The sequence below is a fragment of the Eublepharis macularius genome, chromosome 12 (genome assembly GCF_028583425.1).
Source record: "Eublepharis macularius isolate TG4126 chromosome 12, MPM_Emac_v1.0, whole genome shotgun sequence".
In the NCBI taxonomy this organism is placed as follows: Eukaryota; Metazoa; Chordata; class Lepidosauria; order Squamata; family Eublepharidae; genus Eublepharis; species Eublepharis macularius.
Window position 1 is genome coordinate 29150262 of NC_072801.1, and position 14570 is coordinate 29164831.

The 14570-nt window shown below is 46.2% G+C and overlaps 1 protein-coding gene across 2 annotated transcripts in view; it reads left to right on the plus strand.

Moving 5' to 3' along the window:
- The window catches only part of LOC129340179 (multidrug resistance-associated protein 1-like), a 79020-nt gene that overhangs the window by 50462 nt on the left and 13988 nt on the right, over positions 1–14570 (plus strand). The window contains exons 14-23 of one of the 2 annotated variants that reach the window (XM_054994799.1): positions 1158–1245; positions 2593–2665; positions 3744–3870; positions 4441–4617; positions 5015–5182; positions 6153–6330; positions 7352–7375; positions 11618–11702; positions 13313–13454; positions 13769–13976. In XM_054994799.1, the coding sequence (XP_054850774.1) occupies positions 1158–1245; positions 2593–2665; positions 3744–3870; positions 4441–4617; positions 5015–5182; positions 6153–6330; positions 7352–7375; positions 11618–11702; positions 13313–13454; positions 13769–13976 (1270 nt within the window). The remainder of the gene's footprint in view (positions 1–1157; positions 1246–2592; positions 2666–3743; positions 3871–4440; positions 4618–5014; positions 5183–6152; positions 6331–7351; positions 7376–11617; positions 11703–13312; positions 13455–13768; positions 13977–14570) is intronic. The other variant, XM_054994800.1, reaches the window with a different exon arrangement.

The following is a 14570-nucleotide window of genomic DNA, read 5'->3' on the forward strand; positions in this document are numbered from 1 at the left end:
TTTGGATTTTTAGTCAGTGCTAGAGCTTGTGTTGCCTCTGAGCATTTTTGTTCTATGACTGCATGATGTGCTCAGGTTTATTTATTTTATGTCATTTATAGTCCACCTTTATCACTGAGACTCAAGGCGGATTACACAGTGTGAGATTAGTACAGTCAGTATCAAGGACATTTCCATAAACAGTGCCATGGGGTTAATAAATACAAGTTTACAAAGACCTAGCATTCGCAAGAATCGAATACAGAGTTGAAGAAATGCTGAAACAGAGCATAAACAATCAACAATAAGGGGGAAATCGGCCTCCAGAAAAACATTTCTACCGACTGGCTTCCATTTTCCTCCTCCTGTGAAGAGCAGATTGACGGGAGCGGGGGTTCATTCTTCTCCTCCCTGTTGAGGCCGACAGCTTCTGGGGCACTGGGCTGACCCCCCCCCCCATCCCTGTACAAGGGAGACCCTCCTTTCCCTCCCGATGCAGGGCTGTTCTATCTCCTCTCCTATAGCAGACTGCCGTGTAAAGTAGGGGTTCTTTAAATGGGTTTAGAGGTATGACACCACTTGGTGGTCAACAGCTGCTTAGTTCTGGGGTTGGGATGAGGCTTGAGTGTTAAAAACCTCAGAAGAACCCAATAAAGAGGAAGATTTCTGCTGTAATAAATAAGATTATGCCGTAATAAAGGACCCCCTGAGGGCTACATTTCCCAGAGTAGTCCATGGTGCCAGGAAAAGGTTGCTTCTCAGCCCACCTCGCAGTGGAATAGAAACTGCTTGCCCCCCCAGTGAGCATGGTGAAGAGAGAGAAAGGAGGAGGATTTTTCTCTGGATTGAATGTACAATCCTAGCCAAAATGGAATTCAAGAGCTGTAGTGCTCATTGTTGTATCAAAGGGGAATATTAATGTCTGTGCAGGATTTTATTTATCATAGGAAATACAAGTTCAGGCAGTATTCTTACAAATGTGTATTCCCTATGTTTAAATCCCAAGTCCTTTATCGACACCCTGCTTCCCCTTGCAGTAGCTGACGAAGTACCAGAACTTCCCTACTACATTGCTTGTCATTTGGTGACGGCCACCAATTTTTTTGTAAGGGGAAACGACTGTATATCTTTTTTAAAAAGATGTGGTTGGTATGTTACAGTCTTGTCTTCCTGCCTAGGCGAGCGTGTCTCTGAAGCGTCTCCGGGTGTTCCTATCCCACGAGGAGTTGGATCCAGACAGTATCATCAGAGGCTCCATCAAAGACTGTAAGCTTCCCCTGCTGCGCAGTCAAGACTCTCATGTCAAAACTGTTTAGGCTTCAAATTGGATTCTCAGAATCTGCCCTCAGAGCTGTATTTAACCTAATCAAATGGTCCACCAGCAAGTAGTTTGCATCTTAATGAGAGAGACTTTAGCCTCCTGATGACAAGGCTAGTTTGCGTCAAGGTGTAGATGGGTCTGAGGTCTCCATGGCCTGCTCTTTTCTCATAGACCTTGTACCTTCTGCACAAGTGATTTCATGGACCTGGTGCCCCCAAACTTCTTCCGTATAGAGCCTATTACAGGCCTGGTTCTGCGGACTTGCAGGGCTTTCCCATGTTATGTTGATTACAGGGAGAGAGAAGGCTGCTTGAATATGCAGAAGCCTAGCAGAGTTATTGCTTACTTGGCTCCATACTGGCCATTAAACAACCTCTGGGTGAAACGGCTCCTTGCATGGCAAGCCTGAGGTTCCCTGCCATGTTTCTCTCACACTAACACAACAAAGCCACCCTGAACAAAAACCTGTAACCAAAATAGAAACCCAAGGTCCATGGGAAGATATATAGCAACTATTGTATATAAATAATTTTTAATATTATTTTTATATAATTATAAGTGTAAAATGTTCAAGTGCAAAATACAATAATAAATAGTAATTTCCAACAATAAACAGGGAATATCCCAATACAAAAATACATTTCGATCTAAGAATCTTCTTTAGTGCAAGCAGCGGCCAGGAAGTCCAAACACAATACATCCACACCCTAACTAAATACTTGTTTCTGTTCTCTCTGCATGTGTTTCTCTCACAGGCAGGTGTGAGAAGACAGATGCTTTCAGGAAAGGGGGGGGCAACCAGCCCCTCCACATCCCACCTCTTCTCTACAAAATGCCCCCCACGCTCTCATTTGCCTTACAAGAAGGGGGAAAAGCCAGAAACACATACTTTTAGGAGAGGTTAGGAGCTCTCCTCGGATGTCTTCGTTTAACTCTTTATTTAGAAGAAAAAACAAAAACACTTGTGTTAATAAAACATTTGAGATATGTGCCCCCACTTGGACCGATCATATCTTTAAAAACTGATTATTGCAGGATTGCTATGTAGGGATGTTTGATTGTCTAATATAGGATATGTTAAGTAATAAAGGGGGTAGAAGGTTGGAAAGCTGTTGGAAGTCAAGAAGGAGGGGGGGAAAGGGTGGGGGTTAGGTTAGATTTAATCAGATAGGGTTTAATTGAAATATTGTTTGAAATTATGCTCACCAATAAAATTTTTAAAAAAAAACTGATTATTGCTGTTGTGCTTGGCCTGTACGTTTTTTAAAAAAAATCTTTTCATGACCCGCTAGCTGACGGCAACAGCATTATTATGAAGAACGCGACATTCAGTTGGTCAAGAAGTGATCCTCCAACTCTGAACAAGTAAGAGCTGTGTGTATGTGTTTGTGTGTTCTCATTACTTGACACCATACTAATATTGGCCATTCCTTTGAGGGTCATATATTCATTAATTCTTTTATGTCATACAATTATTTCATAGACTGTCTGTGGGTTGTGATGGGGAATGATGTAAAATGTTCAGAAATTCTGAAGCCATGGGAGGAAGTTGTTCAGAAAAAAAATTAAAATTGGGTGGAGGAAGGAACTGAAATATAAACTAATCACTTTTCCTATCAAACCTAAACCCATTTTGCTGCTTTAACAACATAAAATATACAGTTTATAACTTGATTGGCATATAACATTCTATTAATTAGCATGTTTATTTCATTTAAAAAATAAAAATGCCTTAGTTTTCTACAAGCAAAATTGCCAGTATCCCCAATATTAATTTAAGAGTTTCAAACTCCTGAATTTCACTCAGTCCAAAAAAAGTGTGTGTGGGGGGGGGGGGGGGAGCTTCATAGGACTTTTTTCATTGCTGTCCGAAATGTCTGTTGATAAAATTTGAAGGAAAACATCCCCAGACTTTCATACTATACATTTTGAAAGAAATGTCATCTTTAAAAGCCTTTTACTCTTTTCAAAGAAAAAAGGTTTCATAGGAAATGTCCCCATCTTTCCGTTGGAAAAAACTCTTGGGTGGGAGGTTCTGAATTCCCCCCCCCACCCGCCCCATGCTGTCACATCTGTCGTGTTGAGTGACTTGTAAAGAGAGCTCATCTACACCTTTAAAAAAAAAAAAGGAGGTTGGTGTTTTAGGATGCAAATACAAACATGAACCACTTTGGAACCAATTTTTGATCGGTCACCGGCCACAGAGTGTACATAGGGTACATGGAATTCCTGTCCTGGAAGCAATACATGGGTAGGGAAGTCATTTTTAGTGAAGAGATTCTAGGGATTCACTCTTGAATAAACATCCAGGGGAATCGGCCTTGAGCTGAAGAATGGTTTGGATGATTGGTTTCCCTCCGTCTTTAATTTGATCCTGGAATGCTGATTGATTTGTGGCCCTTCAACCACCGCAAAGCTTGACGTGTGATCTCTTGTGCTCCAGCATTAGTTTTGCCATCCCGGAACACTGTTTGGTTGCCGTTGTCGGCCAGGTTGGTTGTGGCAAATCATCGCTGTTGTCTGCGCTGCTGGGAGAAATGGAGAAGAGAGACGGCACTGTCTCTCTCAAGGTATGGCCGAGGAAACGGTTTCCACGCTCCTGAAGGCTGTCTGAAGGTGCAGAGTGTGAAGGGAGGAGGTAGCCAGCCCAAGAGCAGCCTCATCAGGGGTTTGTCCTGGTGACTTGGCCAGAAAATAGATTCAAGTTCAAGAATGCACATCTTTTGAGGTGCCTGGCAGCTAAGGTTGCCGTTGGTCTCTGGGCTGTCCTGCCTGGGCAGTTAGGAAGGTGTTTTCTCCCAAACCCAGAAGAGTTGCAGCTTCTCCTTTAGCCATGAGGTTTGGCTCATTCGTTTGAGCTGTCCAGATATCATATTGCCAGTCTGTTGCTTGCTCAGTACTGACACATCGCACTGAGGACCATTTGTTCTCTTTGTGGTACATGCGTTTGGATGGTGTGGCTTTATATGTCAAAGGTTTAATATTGGGGGTCCTTTTGTCTTAAGATGTGCGAGCAAGCAGATTACGTTAGCAAGGGTTGACACGGGGGCAGAAAAGAGATTGGTCCCGTTGGCAGGTGATGCGTTTTCCTTACGCCAGTGCTGTGCACTCGGGTAGGTTTCTGACTCCTGTCTCCACAGGGATCCGTTGCCTATGTCCCTCAGCAAGCTTGGATCCAGAACGCAACTCTAAAGGAAAACATTGTCTTTGGAAGGGAAGTGAAGGAGAGCCAATATAAGCGGGTAGTGGAGGCCTGTGCCCTCCTGCCGGACTTGGAGATCTTCCCCTCAGGAGACAGGACAGAAATTGGAGAGAAGGTATTTAGATCCTCCTGCTGTTGCGGCTCCGTAACTTCTGATTCCTGGCTTCTGGGGCGAGGGAGTTCAATAGCAGGCCCCACGCTGAGTGAGCTTCTCCACCTCCAGCCTCAGTCGTGCCTGCATAGTCTCTTCTGTCCGGACCTTTAGATCTTGGCCACTTCCACTGGGTCTGAGTGACTCCGCTTGGCACGTGGAGACGTCTAGCTTGGAGAGGTGCCTTTTGGGTGCATCTTTGTTTCTTTACCTTTTCCTTTTTCCTTTTCCCTTACCTTCCTTGTGAACCTGCTCCTTTTTCTAGCCAATCTCTGGCCATGAAAATGTTGAAGGTTTTTGCTTTAATGAATGATGACAGTTGGCCGTCTTCTTGCATGGACTGTTGCGTTCTCTTCCTCAGGGTGTGAATCTATCCGGGGGCCAGAAGCAAAGGGTCAGTTTGGCTCGAGCTGTCTACTGCAATGCAGACATCTATTTGCTGGATGATCCCTTGTCGGCTGTCGATGCTCATGTTGGGAAACACATTTTTGAGCAAGTCATTGGACCCAAGGGAATCCTGAAAAACAAAGTATGTGTGGCTGGCAGAATCTGGTTTCTTAACAGCATCCTTTCCAAAGATCAATAGATCTTCTTACCTCTGGATCTCCCTACCCATTCCCCCATTGTGAGCCAAGCCTCTCTGTAGCTCTGCTGCAATAACTCTTTTGTTAAGAGGACAGGTAATGGGGATCTTACTCGAATTGTTTGTCTCCTGCTTTTCTTTTCTTAACGGTAAGGCAGCTTACAGTTTTAAAAACAATAAAATCCAATATATATCATATTAAAATGCTGAACGGTAACATAATCAAAGAAAGAATAGAAGGATGGCATGGCAAAACAAGAGGCAGCCCAGAGTGAGCCTGGGCAGGTAAAATAGTCTTACCTGGCTATCTCATATCTGATGGAGTGTGAAAATGGCCACCTGGAGGGGGCCACCACAAAGAAGGCTCTTTGCTTTCCACCTGCGCAGTTTCTGCAGGCTGGGCCACCTGGAGGCAGGCCTCAAAAGTTGGGCAGGCTCCTATAGCAGAAGGCAGGCAAATTCTTTTGGACTCATTGCCATTCTTCAGCCAGTGCCAGTGAGCATCATCATCTTGGGACCCTCTTGTTCTAGGGATGTGAATTCTTGACGGACGTCCTTCTGCACAATTGCTCACTGGGCTGGCTGGCCAGCCGTCTTTCAACCACTATGTTTATGGTGGCTGCAGGAATTTGCAGGTACCTCTGGGAGGAGAACACAGACCAGCTCGGTTTACTCAAATGCTCTTACTGGTTGCCAATCAGTTTCCTGTAGTTCCCCAGGAACTTCTGCTTGGTGCTCCTGTGCTGGTACCAGTTTTTCATTTTTTTATCTGTATATTTAAACTGCCACATTCCCCCTCATCTAGACATGAGAGGCCATTTTCTCCTGCTGAGGACTGCTGCAAGTTTCTAGACCCCTGTCCTCAGTGCTACATGCAGAGGTGCTCAATTGCCTTTTTCCCCCTCTCTGCATCTAGACTCGGGTTTTGGTCACCCACGGGGTCAGTTATCTGCCTTTGATGGACATGATTATAGTGATGACAGAGGGCAAGATCTCGGAGATGGGATCATACCAAGAGCTGCTGGAACAAGACATGGCCTTCGCGGAGTTCCTGCGGACCTATGCCAGTGCAGAGCAGAATGTGGAGGATGGAAGTAAGTTGGCTGAAGCGGGCTGGGTGCAGAAATTCTCCTTGGGGTCGGCAGGTGTTAAAAGTCTCACTATTTTGGAAAGTCACACCTGGCGCAACCTGTTCTCCAGAGTAGAGAACAGAGGCCAGCTTTAGGTTGGAGAAATAGTTTGTCTTGTCTGTCTTGCTAAACCTTCCATCACAAGCTGTAGAGGAACCTTTGCTTCCTAGCCCAGTGCTCTGTCCACTGTCACACTGCCTCTGCTTCCCTCTTCTTTGCTGTACTGGACCTTTCATCACTCTAGCTGGAGCAGTGGCCAGCTTACCTGTCAGTGTGGCATTCCTCACCATGAACAGGAGGAGAAAGTACTCAGTGCTTGTCCTTGGGGCAAGTTGTATTATCCTTGCCTGTTGTATGACTTGCCCCAGTGGCTATTGATCTGAGCATTCCATTCAGGGCTTTATTTCTTGGAAAAACCAGGATGTCTTGCCTGCACTATATTTCTGGAGCAGTCTTCATTTGTTTTATACCGAGACAAGCTCCCCCTTGTCATTTTATACTTTATTATTTACTTCATTTATACCCTGTTTCTCCCCCCCCCCAATGGGGACCCCTTATTTTTTTCTCCTCTGTTTGATTCTCACAATAAGGCGGACTCAAGGTCAGTCACGCTCTCCATAATCACCCAGCGAGCTTCCATGGCAGTGCGGGGTTTCAAACCCAGTTCTCCCAGATCCGAGGCTGACCCTCCAGCTGTTACATTGCGCTGGCTCTCATGTCAAGAGAGCTTGTGCAGAAAAACTTCCTGCTGTGTTTTGCCCCTTAGCAGAGTTTACTAAGAAGTAATTGGCTAGCAAAAATGAACTCGAGTTCCCAATAAACATTTTAAAAAATCAATCTCTCTCTTTCTGTTTCTCTGTCTCCGCTCTACTGCAGGTAAAGGAGAAGGTTTGTCTCTTTCTGTGTGATAACAGCTTCGCCTTAAATTCCAGATTTTTGCTTTTGTCTCCTTTTGCTAATGTTTCCTTCTGTCGTGAACCCACAGATGCAAGGTCAGAAGAGGAGGAAGGTTTGTGGTAGTGGGAGGTGTCTCCTCTGCATGGGGTTGATAAATAAAATGGGTTTTCTCTACAATGGAATCCAGCATGGTTTGGCAAAGCCCAGTAATTGCAACCAACCATAGTCCTTTTGTAGAAATGCCTGTTCTTTCTTTGCTGACCACATGTTACCTTTCTGTGGTGGCTGTTCCTTGGCTGCGATCCAAAGAGGGGCAACCAAAGGGAGAGTCCCAGGAGGAATTTTGGCTGCTTTGAAGAGAGCTGATTCTCTCCTGCCCCATCTTATCACAAAGTGCTTTGAGAGGCCCTTTGGCTTCCAAAATGGGCTTCCCGTGTGGTTTAAACTCCAGTTCAGAGGCTGCTAAGGAATAGTGGCAAGGTTCTTTGGATCCCAGCCACAGTTGCTTGGCTGTGTTTTGTTGAAAGGCTGCCAGTGTTTTCAGTAGTTTCTCCCAGCTGGAAGAATTGTGCTGCTAGGCTTGCTTGCTGGTTTCTTAGAGGTAGGTGGTGAGTGCTCTGCAGGCTCATCTGATGTGAAACAGAATGTATTATTTGCTTGTTTGTTTTAAAAACTTAACGGAAGGCAAATTTCGCCAGTCCCCCATTGAGTGGGATGAAAAGAGGATAGATGGATTGATGTGACCTTAACAATGCTAATGGCCCTCTGTTGCCCTCATGGTTCCCTGGGGGCAGGTAAGATAATGTTCTGTGTCGCTGCATTGAAGAGTGTGCCAGCAGAGAATGAACTTCCCACATGCTCCAGAACCCGGTAGTTGGAATGGTTCATCAGTCCACACAGGTTGGATCTGTCATTGTGGCTGCTGTTTTTGTCCTGAAGCTCGGTTTTCGTTTCAGCTTTATTGATTTTTTATTTTTCTTATACCTCACTTGAATAGAGATCAGCTGAGAACATTCCTTCGTTCCTCCTTCCTACTCCAATCCAGCCCAGCGGTCCCTCGTCATTCTTTCCCCAGGGGATAGAGGCAGAGAAGGGTCTCCTCTCACATCTTTGATGGGAGAGGCTGGGGATCGAGCCTAGGCCATCCTGTGTATGAATCCCATGTTCAGATTGAGAGCCGGGCCCTTAACAAGATCAGCCACGTGAGCACAACCCCAAAAGACTGTGAATTGAGCTTTGGGGGCCTTTGGCAGACCACACGTGCTCCTCTGCTGAGCTCTGTAGTTCATCCTTAAGGGGTGAACCCATGATGAGGCCTTATCCTGACCACACCTCCATCTAGTCCACTGCTTTCTGGCAGCAAAATTTAGGGTGGTTTTTCCAAACATTGGCTCTTTTTACTTCAGGGCCCCTGGCACCCCAGAGGTGTGAGACACTCAGTCTGGAGGAAAACATTTGACTGAATTGAATGCCATTGAATTGAACTGACAACATTCTAGTCTTTGGCCCTCCCTCTCCATGCAGCGTTAAAGCTAAGCTCTCTAAAGCATAAGTGTTGTCACATAGAGTTGCTAGCTACCTGGAGGGGAAAACTGTACTGTCCCTTTAATAGAAGCTTAATGTTTTACCTTAATGTTTCACCTCTTTATCGGGTGATGTTATCACCTCCAGGCCATGAAAAATTTGGACTGCCCTTTTCCACACATGAACCTTCTATTAAAGGGACAGGACATTTTTCTCCACCCTGACGTGGATCTCATCAGATCTCAGAAGCTAAGCAGAGTTGGCTTTAGTTAGTAACTGGATGGGAGACCTCCAACGAAGACCAGGTTTGCAGAGGCAGGCAATGGCAAAACACCTCTGTTAGTGTCTTGCCCTGAAAACCCTGCCAGAAGTTGCCAAAAGTCAGCTATGACTTGACAGCACTCTCCTCCACCACATTTTTCTAGTTCCCTGTCCATTGCCCATGGCTCAGGACAATGTATGCAGGTCCCCTGCCAACTAGGCATGCTCAAAATTTATTTTTTAATAATTTTATTTAAAAAGAAAAATAGAGAGTGGGCAGTATTACAGTAACAATAAGAATGATAAACCACGCACAAATTAACATAGTTAAGAATAATAAACAACAAAAGAGTGATAAATAGTGCATAGAATAATATAAACAAAATAAAAATCAGTTACATGAAAATAAAGAAAAGAAGTCATAGCGCATGATTGTAGTCAGGCATGCTCAAAATTTAGATTGCTTAGTTTGCCCTTTCTCTGGGCAAGCAAGTGGCAAGAGCCACCGGGGGAGGGGGGGGGTCACTTGCTTTCTGTCTGAAAGATGAGCAGATGAACTGGGTGGTGGAGGATCAAGTGAAGGGGGGCATTATTGGCCAGGATCCCCCCCAAAGGGGGGGGGGGTTTGGGATGACACTGGAAATTCTTAATAGATGCTCTTTTAGTAGATTCAGGTTGATGCTTTTATTCCTTCTGCCTCTGGGAACAGCAGAATTTGAAGGCCCCCTCTGCAAGGGGCCACAAAGAGGTGTGAACTGCCCTATTATATATGCTTGCAGTGTTAGGGCCCTATAGTGGCCTCTGTAGTCTGAGGACTCTGTAGTGTCTTTCGGGCATCTCTGTGCAAGATTTTGCTAGTTAACCACCAGCAGAACTGCCAAGGCATGAGTTCTGCGGTTGAAATTCTGCCATTGCGATGAAAGTGTGCCACCTGCTACTTTGGTAGCTATTTAGCTACTGGCAGCCTCTGCAAGGCTGCTTTCCCATGCTTCGGTTTTTCATTCACACTCTTGACTCCTGTAAGTGCAGAGAGCATTTCTACACATGCTCACAGAACCTGACAAGGTCACCCAGAGGAAGAAGTGGTGCCCTCCAGGAGAAGAGTTGCACAACAGCCCTGCCATGCAGGTTTGGCTTTGCATCCATTTTGTTTGTGTTTAAATGCTGCAACACTGCAGAACCTCTCCCTCAGGTCTTCATTTGCTAGGCTGGACTCCCTGTTATTTCTGAAACAGATTCTGAATGGGTCAGAGACTTGAGTTTCGTTGGGGTGTGCATCGGACAGGGCAGATGGGGCTGATTTAACAGCAGGAGTTGGCAGCTGACCAGTCGTGAGGAGGAACAGCCTTTGACTTTAGTAATCCTTGCAAGCAGCTTTGTGCACACTTGCTCTGCAGGGTTTCTCTTGCCGTTACAGGGGAAGTCACTGCACTCAGTCAGTGTTCAGCCGTTGTGAGTGGGTGCCACACGGATTTCCCTGCTTGCTTTTAATGAAAACGACTGTTTCCCTAATGAAAAGCCAGCTGCAAAATCTTCAGTAGCAAAAGCGTTGTGTTTTTTACTACCCAAATACAGTCTTGAAAGCTGTTTTGTTCTCTGGAATGTGGTCTGGGGGCTGTGAATGGTCAGACTCCGTAAGGAAGCCAGTGCTTCCCCAGCAAACAGATCCCTGGCACTCTGGCTGGGCATTGCTTGCGACTGGTGCCTGTACTTGGAGGAAATAAAAAAAAGAGGCCAGTAAAGTATGCCTTGCCCTGACCTACACAGCTCAGGCAAGCCCAGTCTCATCAGATCTTGGGAGCTAAGCAGGGTCAGCCTTGGTTAGTAACTGGATGGGAGACCTCCAGAGAAGACCAGGGTCACTATGCAGAGACAGGCAATGGCAAACCACCTCTGTTAGTCTCTTGCCTTGAAAACCCCAGCAGGGGTCGCCATAAGTCAGCTATGACTTGACGGCACTCTCCACCACCAAAACATGCCTTAACATACTTCAATTCGAAACCCTTTTTCCACTATCTCACTTACAGCAAGGAAAGGCTGCCATGCAAAACTGCTTCTCAGCAGAGAGGAGATCAATTCCTGCCTTGCTAGGGCCACACCTCCCTGTCTGATCATCCTGGTTGGGCCCCATATAGAGCAAGCGGCCTCTGGCTCTTCGCCTTCTCTTCTTGGGCCAACCAGCAGATGGAAAAGCAAGGGTCATTTTTAAAGGCTAAAATGAATGCTTGTCTTGGATGCCAGCCCTAATTAAGAGGATCTGCCCTTGTATCCTGATGGATCTGACTGGTTTTCAGACGGCATATGGGGATTTTCCTGTTAATACAGTTGGTGTTCCCATCAATGCCTGCTTGAATTTTTTTTAACGGTGGTTGTAAATCGTTTTTAGTGTTTTCATTTTTGCTGTCTGGGGGGACCCTATTTTGTGTAGAAAAACGGGAGAGAAATGTTTCAAATAAATAATTAGGAATCGGGTTATCTTTAGTGGTACCACTTCTGCAGCGGTATTGAAAAGTGCTCTTCTTGGTCATTTGCTAACACGCCGTTTGGTGTGTTCTGTCTCCTCCTACAGATACAAACAGTCCAGCAGTGAAGGAAGGGAAACAGCTGGAAAACGGTACTCTTGTAAACGAAAACACGCAGGCACAAGTGATGAGGTGCGGAGAAGGTCTATGCTGAGGGTTATTTTCTGCTTGCTTTGCTTGGGTGACCGTGTCTCTTGGTGTACTCGAGCCAGTGGATGGGAGTGTGGAGGGTCTGTTCTGAAGAAGGCCGCACGGGCGGGTCTTGCGACTTGACACCCTCACCAGTGGAACTGTGGGCACGCTTTTCATCAAGGTGGGGGGAATGTGGCAAGGGGGAGAGCATTTACCTGGCATCTAGAAGGCCCCATGTTCAATTGACATCCCTCCTTAAAAGGGTTCAGGTGGTAGGTGATGGGAAAGACCTTGGCCTGAGGCCTCGGAGAGCCACTGCTTATCAGAGGGCTCAAGATGGTCCGGAACTGACCAAGGGCCTATCAGCTGCATGGGTTTAACATTCTGCATTCTAGCTAGTAGCCTCTAAACCCCATAAAGTCTCCACTCGGAGAATCTGGAAGTTCCATTTAGCTACCACGAGCCCACTAAGCTGCTATCCTTCTCTAGCTTTTGGAGCAATTAAATCAATGCAGTGAATTACTCTTCGGCTGAGTGTTATCCTTGTAGAAATTGGAGCTGTTTGGGAGAAGTAAAAAACCCAGACGAGGGAGGGAAGGAGGGGCCATGGTTCAGCAGCAGTGCTTCTGCTTGGCATGCAGAAGGTCCCAGGTTCAATCCCTGGCATCTCCAGCTAAAAAGATCATGTAGAGTAAACCTCAACCCGAGTCACTAGAGAGCTGCTAACAGCTGACTGACCTTGATGATCCAAAGATCTGATTCATTAGAAGGTAGCTTCTTATGTTCAAGGCCAGCAAAGGCTGGATTAAACGGCCCTAGGAGCCAGAAGCAATCCACAGGCTGATAGCTAGCCCAGTGGTTCAAGGTATCCCTCCCCCTTCCTTCCTCTTCAGTTCTTCACACCCCTGACTCTACACTCGTCTCTTTACATGGCAGGTGGGAAGAATTAAAAAACAAGGCACAATCCGTGTAATACTTTTTAGTAGGACCAACGAAATGACACAAAACTGTGCAAGATTTTGAATTCCTCAAAACTCTTCATTAGGCTAGATACTACAAAAGGGTGGGTGTGTTCCATGCCATGATTTTGACTGTTCCTTTATGGCATTGCAAAGTCTATAATTTCTCCCCTTCCCCCCATAGTAATTACTGCTTCCTATTTAAGCAGCGAAGTTCCTCCTGTAGGGGGAACAGAACTTGATCCACACGAGAAGCATTTTATGTGGCCTCCAACATGATGCTTTTCAGTGGAAAGCTCTTTGCATGTTCTCCTGCTAATAATCGAGTGATGGGCTCTCGTGTGTGAATCAGTCCTGCGAAGTGGGCAGCTTGGTGCTTCGTTCAGGGCATGCTTGCAAAAGAGATTCCGTACTTCTTCCACACCAAAATTGGAACCATTCGCAGAGGATAAAACAGGATTGGGGTGTGTGTGTCTGTGAGGACAACCTCCTTGTGCCTGCAAAGAAGAAAATCCAGGAGAAGAGTGTTCAGTTGAAGCGGAATTAAAGTGGGACGGAAAGGGTGGGGTTTAGTGTGGTGGGGAGGAAATGGGGCAGGATTTTTGCAGCAGCCTGAACTTGCATCTTGAAGTCTGTGATATTATTTTCCAGCAGGCAGCTCAGTAACTCCTCCACGTACAGCGGAGAACCTGGGAAATCCATGCAGCAAAACAGCACAGCAGAACTCCAGAAGGCCCCTGAAGAAAAGGCCGCTTGGAAACTGACCGAAGCAGACACTGCTCAGACCGGAAAGGTGAGCCATGCTTGTTGTGAGGATAAAATGGAGGAGCCAAGAGTGATGTAAGCCACTTTGGGGGTGCTGTCGGGGAGAAAGGTGAGATATAAATGAAGTGAATAAACAGGCTGGCTCCCGATGGCCAGGCAGAGGAGCGCAGTTTAACCCAATATTAATGCTGCTGCTTCTTATGAATAGCATTTTCTGTACACACGGCTGTAGAACAGACTTGGAGGGGGTAAAGCAGAGTACAGTAAGTTGAGGAAGTTAGGGCATGTTCCGGAGCTGTGCATTCGAGGGACTGAAGCCTTCTCTGTTGTGCCTTTCCTTAGGTGCAGGTGGCTGTTTACTGGGAGTACATGAAAGCCATCGGCCTCTTCATCTCCTTCCTGAGCATCTTCCTGTTTACATGCAACCATGTGGCTTCCTTGGCCTCCAACTACTGGCTGAGTCTGTGGACAGACGATCCTGTTGTCAATGGGACTCAGCAGCACACAGAAGTCCGGCTGGGAGTGTACGGGGCTCTGGGAATGTCTCAAGGTTTGCTTGGAATCTTCTCTTAGAGGCAGTGTGGTGTAGCGGTTAGAGTGCTGCAGCAGGATGTGGGAGACCCAGGTTTGAATCCCCACTCTGCTGTGGAAGCTGGTTGGGTGACCTTGGGCCAGTCACATTGTCGGTCTGACCTACCTCACAGGATTGCTGTGAGGATTAAATGGAGGAGGGGAGAGGGGAACAACGTAAGCTGTTTTGGGTCCCCACTGGGGAGAAAAGCAAGGCATAAATAAAGTAAGTAAATCTAAGAGAACTGGTTTTCACGCCTGTGGGGCAGCCCCATGAAGCTGCGAGCGAGGCTTGATTAAACCATGAGGCTTGCCACACGAAAGCACTTGTGCCCTTTGCACCTGCACATCATACTGCTTTTGCTGGGTTGCTACCTGCCAGAGCAGCTACATGTGGTGTGGTAGGGTTAGTTTTGGGTGTCCTGCATCTTTGCTTTGTATGGGTGCAAACCAAGTGCAAAGTTCTGCAGATGACTTTTGTTTCATTTACCTTATTATCATCATAGCTGCAAACACTGAAGCATTTCTTTCTGTGTTTAAACGTTTCTGAATCCTGCCTGCTGGAAACCAGTAA